An 8,794-nucleotide genomic window follows, 5' to 3' on the forward strand; every position below is an offset into this window, starting at 1 on the left:
GAGATTTGAATGATGTCTTATTAACTGACCTTTCCCGAGGAGTCGTAACTCTTGATCCCTTGGTGTCCTTATCCCACCTCCTCCTTGAAGCCATCATCTTGGTGATAATTGCAAATCAAGAGAGCAAATTAAATTCAAGATGCTGGCCCCTGCCAAGGGTTGCCAGAGCAAGCTGGGAGAATTTGAACAAAGAAGCAGGAACTTGTTCAGAGGTCATTTCACCTTCTGTCTGGAAAAAAAAACAAAAAAAAAAACAGCCGGAAAAACAAGAAGGTAGAGACTAGCCAACTTGCTGAGTTTCGAAGGAGCTAGGTTAAGGTTTCCCGGGACTTAAACACAATCTGAAAACAGGGCCTGCACAGCAGAGGTGACCCCCCCCAACCTGGTTTGTTAGTCTGAGATGTAGGCGGACATGTGAATGCACACCCCACGTGGTGCGGCTTTGTCCACCAGAGTTTGCCTAGTCTGGTGTGAATCCAGCACCTCGGGAACTGTTTCAGTAAACTAGGATAAGGCAAGCTGTGTGAATGAGGCTGTTTTCTCCAGTTTGGAAAAGTTAAGCTATTAGCAGTTTTATTCAATGGGCTGTTAATAAAAAGTGAGCAGGCTCGTGGGTGGAAAAACAGGCCAGCGGTGAGAAAACTCAGTCATTATTTTTTTTTTGCATCCCGAGTTTGCAAAACATTTATCGCAATCCGTTGGACGTGCCTGTTTTTGACGCGGGGGAAATTCCTTCGGGATTTTTCTCCTCTTCCTTTTTTTTAAAAAAAAAATCTCTTTTTTTAATTTGGTTGTTGTGTTAGACTTTAAAACATTGCTTTTTTTGCATTTTCTTTTTTTACAAAAAGTACCCCTTCCTCCTCCCAAATCCATATGATTTGCTTCCTATTCTCAATTTCTCAGAGACAGGAAATCTTTCGGATTTGATGAGGCAGGGGAGAGGAAGAGGAAGAGGAAAAAGAAGAAGAGGAAGGAGGAGGAGGAGACATTTAATTTGGGTGGGTGGGAGAAAAAAAACAAGAAAGGGAAAGAAATCTGTTGTTGTTGTTTTTTCAGCTAAAGGCATAACAGCATGTTGCTGGGCTATTAATAATATATCCCAATTGATGCTCCGGGCATCAATAATTAAGGGCCGTTACAGTAATTACACAATTATGATGACGATAAATAATTGACTGGGGGAAAGAGAGATGGGCAGAAAAGGTGAAAGGCGAGGATTATGGGCTACTGGATTCAAAGGCATCTATTTCCCAGGCTTCCAGTGATTGAGCTGGCTTACCTGCTCGCAGCAGGTAAGAACAGAGAGCAAAGGAGAAGGCCAGTCCCACTGTCCTGCTGAGAGTCAATTTTATAGATGCTTAATCCTTAAAACTGCAGGTAGTCCTCAGTTTACAACCAGTTCGTTTAGTGACGGAGGGTAATCGATCAACCTCTCCTTGAGTTAGAACCTGGGGACCCTACGGGTATTCCTTCAGTTACAACTTTTCGTTTAATGACCGTGAGAAGTTACAATGACACTGGAAAAAAGGCACTTACTTACGACCAGTTTCCGCACTCGTAACCGTTGCAGCGTTCCCCCGTGGTCACGTGATCAAAATTCAGATGCTTGGCAACTGGCTTGTACTGAGGACTGTTGCAGTGTCCCGGGGTGTGTGTGTCACATGATCCCCTTTTGTGCGCTTCTGACAAGCCTGAACAAGCAGGTTAGTCACTTAGCAGCTGCAGTGTCAAGGAAGGTCGTAAAATGGGGCGAAGACTCCTTCAACAACCGCCTCGCTTAGCAACAGTTGTGGACGTAAGTCGAGGACTACCTGTAGAGAAGGACACACGTGTGAGGAGCTACCTGGAGGAGCGTGTAAAACGGTGCCACCGTGACTCTCAGTCAGTGTTCTATTTCCTCCCACTTTTAAAAGTTACGGAGGATCCCCGCAAAGACGCTTTCGTTCGGATGGGTTGTATTTATCGACACGGACTGAATTAAAAATTAAAAATTGAGGCCATCGTTCCGGCCACTGCTGCTCAGGGTGGTTTAATGGGATTTTAAAATTGTAGTATTTTTTTCAACCCAGGCCAGCAAATGACTTTGATTTTAAGGATCCCTGGCCCGGAGGTGGGTGGGTGGGTGGGGGTCTTTGTGGGATCATAAGACCACCCTTAAAGAAAAGCTACTTTAAAGAATAGACCCACTTTGCTTTAGTGGTTGAGACACCAGGCTAGAAAGCAGGCTAGTTCCACCTTAGGAATGGAAGCTGGCTGGGTGACTTTGGGCCAATCTCCAGGAGACGGTGAGTTCTAGTCCTGCCTTAGGCAACATGCTGGGGTCTCAGATCTCAAGATCTTCGCAAGACACTCTACAACGGGCTGCCAAACGTCTAAATTTTGATCACGTGACCATGGGGAATAGCGTAATGGTTGTAAGTGTGAAAAAGAGCCATAAATAACTTTTCCCAAGGCTGTGTAACTTTGAACGGTCACTAAACAAACTGTTGTAAGCCGAGGACTACCTCTATTCTGTTTTCAAAGAAGAAAAAACTAAGGAAATCCAGTTGCCTTTTGGAAAAAAGCCCCTTTGGGGCAGCAACCAGGACCTGGATGATTGAGCATCTCCATAGACACATTCACTCCCTCCTCCTCCTCCTCCTCCTCCTCCTCCTCCTCCATCTGAACCCTGTTCTTAGTGCCCATCTCAATAAAAGTAATTTCAACCTTCCTGCGGAGTTACATTTCTCCTTCTCCTTCTCCTCCTCCTCCTCTTCCTCTCTGCACACCACACTCCCTTCTAGCATGGATGACATCTCCTAGCTGGGTCATGAAACGTCTGCAAGAAAACCACCCAGCTCAGAGAGCAACCAAATCCTCCTCCTCCTCCGTCTGAACCCCGTTTCCTCTCTTCCCCCCTTCCAGGACCAAGTGGAAGAGGCAGACGGCGGTGGGGCTGGAGCTGCTGGCCGAGGCGGGCAACTACTCGGCCCTGCAACGGATGTTCCCTTCGCCCTATTTCTACCCGCAAAGTCTGGTCTCCAACCTGGATCCCGGCGCTGCGCTCTACCTGTACCGGGGACCCAGCGCGCCCCCTCCGGCGCTCCAGCGGCCTCTGGTCCCTCGCATCCTGATCCACGGACTGCAAGGGGGCAGCGAGCCCCCGCCGCCTCTGCCCCCGCTGGCCGGCGTCCTCCCCAGAGCCGCTCAGCCCCGGTGAGCGGACCCCCTCCCCACGACCCGGGGCTTGGCTTCAGGAAGATACGCGGGGCGCCCCCGCTTCCCTGCGCCGGATTGACTCTGCCAAGGGGGGAATGGGGGGAGGAGAAGGGGGGGAAGGACGCGGGGAGGGGCTGGAACTGGCGCAGCAGCCCTGCACGCATCTCGGGGCCATTCCCACGACCGACCGACCGCCTTTCTTGCTTGCCACCAGGCTAACCGCCGGCCCTTACCAAGCTGAGATGCTGCAAAAAAAAAAAAATCAACCCAGGCACTTTCAGACTTCTTTGCTCCGCATCCGTTTTTTCCCCCTTTTTTTCTTTCTATCCTGGCTTATTTCCTGGCTTATTTCCCACAATCTTCAGCTCACTTCTTAGATGAAGTGGGTTCTAGTTGGGTTTAGGAGGTGGTGTGTGAATTCTGGGTTTTGCTGGCTGGGGGGGGGGGCGTACTCACCAAGCAACAGCCAGCCGTCCTTCAAACATGTTTCAGACAGGCAAACCTGGGCCTGTTGTTCAATTCTTGGGAGTTTCATGAGTTGTGTGAACCCTGTTCGCTCTGCCTAATGGGTGAATCCGGAAGGTGAGTTAATTCAGCGACCCCAAGGTTGCCACTTATGTCTGGGGATTCAGCTCCGTGCTACAGAGACAGGCAAAGCAAATCTTTTCCATACCTTGGCCTGCTCAATTCCCAATTCCCAAAATCCCCAGCCAACACGGTTAAAAAAAAATAAAAAATGAAGGCTCATTATAGTTCAAACTTTCATAGAAAATGCCCAGTTGGAGAAAACCTCTTTTTGATGTTTCCTGTACATAAAGGGTTTGTTTTGAAAAATCGCAAAATTCTCTCTGCTTTGCAACCATGTTCTGCAGAGTTTTCCCTTCCTTGGCTTAACAACAACAACAAAAAAGAAATATATATATATATATTTCTTCAGAAATCCTTGTTGTACATATCAGCAATCGATTTTGAGTATTGATTTTCTGAGTTTGCAGGGCCCGGTGGTCTTTTTCTCTCCCCTTTTTGTTCCTTGCCCACTTTCTTAGGCCCCCCAAAATTGTCCTGCCCCCCCCCCATTTTGCAGAAAAGGAAGCAAAACCCCAGTTCTGACTCCCGATGGGCCATAATCTAGCAAAGCAACTGAACAAAAATGTCTTTTTTTAATCGTAGAGTGAGATTGGCACGACATTTGAGCCAGGACAATAAAAAAAAGATCTCAAAACACACGCCAGAGGGACTCAGAAGCTCCACAATGTCATCACACGTGTTTGTGTGTATGTGTGTCTACCTGAGAGTACCAGCAAGTTCTGGGTGTCTCAAAGTGATGATAAAGCTTCAACTTTATCTTCGCTGCTCTCTTCAAGGGGGGTTGGTTGTGTGAAATCCCCAGACGGAACCACAACTCCTGATTGTGCGCTGTTTGCAGAAAGACAGAGAGAGAGAGAGAGAAAAAAGAATGGAAACGCAAACACTGAGCAAACACAAACACAAAAACCCCTTGCTTTAAATATGGGTCAGAGGGAAGACGCGCTAGGCGGATTCCCTACAAATGGATGACTCTCCTTTCATGAAGAAAAAATGGAGAGATGGTTTGCAAGGCCTTCTCTGCTTATTCTGATTTAAGCCACAAAAAGGGCGGAAGCAGGGAAGGGAACTTCCAGATCTTGTAGAAGAAGCTGGTTCTCGGTTGCTTCCATAGGGGTTCCAGAACTGGTCTACAACATCCTTAGGACCACTGAGGAGGACATCCGATCTTTCCTGCTACCAACTGGTTCTTATGGATTTTTGCAGCTCAGATCTGGACACCCCACAAGATCTGGACACTTCACCGATTCTGGATCCAGGGACAGGGATCTATCAATGTTCTGGAACCTAGATTTCATCCCATTGTTATCTAGGTATCCTTCTATGTATGTCATGGTCTCCAAAGTATTGGGAGTTACCACATGTGATGTCTCAACAACCATGGGAGCTGGGATGATATCTAGAACCCATTTTTAAGCAAGGTGGGAGAGATGAGGTCCATTAAAAAAAAGTCTCTTTTTATTATTTTATTCCATGAATGTTCCAATTCTTGCCCCAAACTTGTGCCAGTGGGTACAATTATACATTTCATTCCTAGACTCACAGTTCATATTCCTTTGAAGGCCACATCTCCTGATGCTTGTTGAATGTCAGCTCTGTGGTCTGGTTTCGGTGTCTTTTAGCCAAGACTAAATGAGAAAAATTGAGTCTGGAAACAGATCCTTTTTTTTTTTAAATTTCTTTTCAGTTGGGAGTTTGCCTGTAGAACCAATCTACCCCTCCTTAGCCAGGAGAACAAAAACACACAGATTGTATCCTAGTGTACTGTAAAAAAGAAGGGGGGAAAAAGTCCTTTTTATGGTAAGGCAAAGGTTTTTCAAGACGACATTCCTTCTTTTGAAAAAAAAAGAGGTCCGTGAGTTGTTGTTTTTTTTAATTTTTAATTTTGTTTTTGGTTGCCTTTGTAAATAACTGTACACAAAGTATATTATTTATGGTGAAACCCCCCTCCCCCCCAAGGATGTATTTGTGTAAGTGCGTCTTGTTAAGTGTGTACCACTGTGGGATTCTCTTTTCTGGATTTTATAACGGAAGGAAGAAAAAAAAAAAAGAAGACGAAAAGGAGAATTCCGCTTTAGAACAGCTCAGATTAAAAAAAAAACAACCTCTTCTCTCTTTCTCTTTTTTTTAAAAAATGTGGAAATAAACTTCTTTACAAACAGAGGGAGGCCGTTGCGAAGGCTTTTGATTTTTACTAAGCAGGACTTTCGGTTGAAACATCAGAGCAAGTCGAAAAGCCCGAAGGAATTTGTCCGTCTGTCCGTTCTTCTCATGCGGGGAAGAAATAATTTTGCTGCATCTCAGCCTGTTCCAAGAGCTAGCTCTCCTTTGAGTAAAAAGCCAGCCAACCAGCCACTTTGGACAGGTGATCCTCGACCTGTCCAAAATTTGTGTCGCTCGGCAAGACATTTATTGAGTTTTGCCTCGTTTTACGACCTTTCTTGCTACCATCGCTGTTACAGGAGTAAAATGGTGGCGATCCCATGGCCGCAGGGCTGCTTCTTAAGGGTGAAAAATGGTCATAAAAGTCCTTTTTTTTTCATTGCAACTTTGGTCCCTAAATAAGAGCTTGTGAGTCAAGGACAGTCCGTCTGTCGTCTTCCAGGTTCTACCTGAAGGAGTGCTTGATCTGTTCCTCTCCGACACAATTTGCCACGATCACAAGGGGACGGAAGGCCGTTTTTCACACACCTGTGGCCGCAAGCCCGTGGCCGGGGGATCAAAATCCGGAAGCTTGGCAACTGACATGTACTTAGGACGGTTGCAGTGTTCCCCAGGGGTCACGTGATCCCCTTTTGTGAACTTCTGACAAGCCAAGTCAAGGGGGACAAAAGGTGGCAAAATGAGGCAAAATTCACTTAACAGCCGTCTTGCTTAGCGACAAGAAATCTTAGGCTCCGTTGTGGCTGTAAGTCAAGGACTGCTTGTGTTATAGTATCTGTGCTTCCATCTTCACAGCTATGGATCCATGACAGAAGTCGGTTGTGTTACCGGTATTATAGTTTGACAATCTCTAAAATGTATCTGCTTTTATTTTCCTTGCCTGGCTAAATGGGGTCAAACCTGGTTAGAAACTTGGATGGGAGACGAGAAATGCCAGGGCTGCAGGAACAGAAACATCTTAAAATATCCAAGAGGATACTCAATGGTGAGAGGTTGAAAACCTCAAAAAGGGTTTTTCCATTTGATGACCAGGAGCCCAGCTCAGCTAGGAGGAGAATTGTTGGAATAAATCCATGGTTTATTTTTTCACATTTCTGAAGCGCCCCTCTCCCTGAAACGGAGTTAAATACTCACCTGCACAACAAGCCTGTGAGGTAGATCGCCTTTGGAGGCACATCTAAAACGAAAAGAGAATGTTTTATCTAAGCACGTAAGAAAGACGAAGCTTTGATACAACAATAATTGGTAGGCAAATAACAGTGGCTGGGAGGCAGTTTGGTGCAGTGGTTAAGGCACCGAGCTAAAATCCGGGAGGCCGGGAGTTCTAGTTCTGCCTTGGGCACAAAGCTAGCTGGATAACCTTGAGCCAGCCGCTTTCTCTCAGCCCTGGGAAAGAGGCAATGGCTCACCGTTCTGAAAAACCTTGCCAAGGAAACTGTAGGGCAGTGGTTCTCAACCTTTTTAATGCCGCGACCCCAACCAGTCGTAAGTCGAGGACTAAACCGGTTGTAAGTCGAGGACTACCCAACCGGTCATAAGTCGAGGACTTTCCCTGCCCGGGAGCACCACGCATGCGTGGTTCCGCCCCCTGCGCCGGCCGAGGCGTAGCTGGCAAGCGGCAGAGACGGAGCAGGCCGACCACCAGCTGGCCCAGCCCAAGGGAGGTAAGGCACCCGCCGGAAAAGGGGAAAAAAATGGCGGACAAAAAAAATGGCGGACAGCCTTGCTTGGCAACCCCCGTGAAATGGTCGATAGACCCCAAATGGGGTCCCGACCCACAGGTTGAGAACCACTGCTGTAGGGACTTGTCCAGGCAATCTTCAAGAATCGGCCACGATTGAAGAGAAGGCAAAATAATAATAATGACTTAGGTTAGTAGAGAAGCTGCATGGAATATCTTCCAACATAACAAAAGAGGCTTATGATTATTATTATTTTTTTTAGAAAACATTGGTACTAATAGCAGTTTGAACGCAGAGATACAGAATAAGAGTGGAGGTCTTCTAGTCCAACCCCCTGCTCAAGCAGGAGACCCTATACTATTCTGGACAAGTGGCTGTCCAGTCTCCTCCAGTGTTGAAGCACCCACAACTTCTGGAGGCAAGTGGTTCCACTGGTTAATTGGTCTCATTGTTAAGGGAATTTCTCCTTAGTTCCAGGTTGCTTCTCTCCTGGATTAGTTTCCATCCGTTGCTTCTTGTCCTGCCTTCAGGCGCTTTGGAGAATAGCTTGACTCCTTCTTCTTTGGGGCAGCCCCTCAGATATTGGAAGACTGCTATCCTGTCGCCTCTAGTCCTTCTTTTCATCAAACTAGACATACCCAATTCCTGCAACTCTTCATGTTTTATCCTCCAGCCCCCCTAACCATCTTTGTTGCTCTTCTCTGCGTTTACTAGAGTCTCAACATTTTTTATATTGTGCTGACCAAAACTGAAGCAGAGGTGAGGCGGACACTTTAATGATCCATTAGATCAGAGAGACTTTTCCACCTCTGTTTTATTTCTTTTAAGGAATTCCTTCCTTTGAAGGGAGGGGGCTGTCTCTCCTCCCCTCCCTTCCCCTCACTCATTCCCCTTTTTCTTTGCACTTTGGAGCAACGACAGATCCAGGGTGGGAGACCGCCATAAGGAAGATGTTGCACCCCCCCACCTCATTTCCCAATTTTGCTGGGCCAATTATGAACGCTTGTCTTCCGAAACAGGATAATGGCTGTAAATTATCTCTTGGGCCGAAACTAATAATTATGGAAACATATTTTTTTTGGGGGGGGGGGAGAGAGAGAAAGGTCAGGAATGTATTTCTCGTCTGTCTTCGGCCAGTTTCTCCTCACCAGCTGGTCACCGGGAGA

General features: G+C 46.7%; 1 protein-coding gene across 1 annotated transcript in view; it reads left to right on the forward strand.

The window, feature by feature from the left end:
* The window catches only part of BARHL1 (BarH like homeobox 1), a 15,278-nt gene extending 12,079 nt beyond the window's left edge, over nucleotides 1–3,199 (forward strand). The window contains exon 3 of the mRNA XM_015825850.1: nucleotides 2,905–3,199. Within this exon, the coding sequence (XP_015681336.1) occupies nucleotides 2,905–3,199 (295 nt within the window). The remainder of the gene's footprint in view (nucleotides 1–2,904) is intronic.
* Nucleotides 3,200–8,794: the final 5,595 nt, after the last annotated feature.

This window comes from Protobothrops mucrosquamatus, unplaced genomic scaffold (genome assembly GCF_001527695.2).
Source record: "Protobothrops mucrosquamatus isolate PMUCROS unplaced genomic scaffold, P.Mucros_1.0 scaffold2837, whole genome shotgun sequence".
Taxonomy (NCBI): Eukaryota; Metazoa; Chordata; class Lepidosauria; order Squamata; family Viperidae; genus Protobothrops; species Protobothrops mucrosquamatus.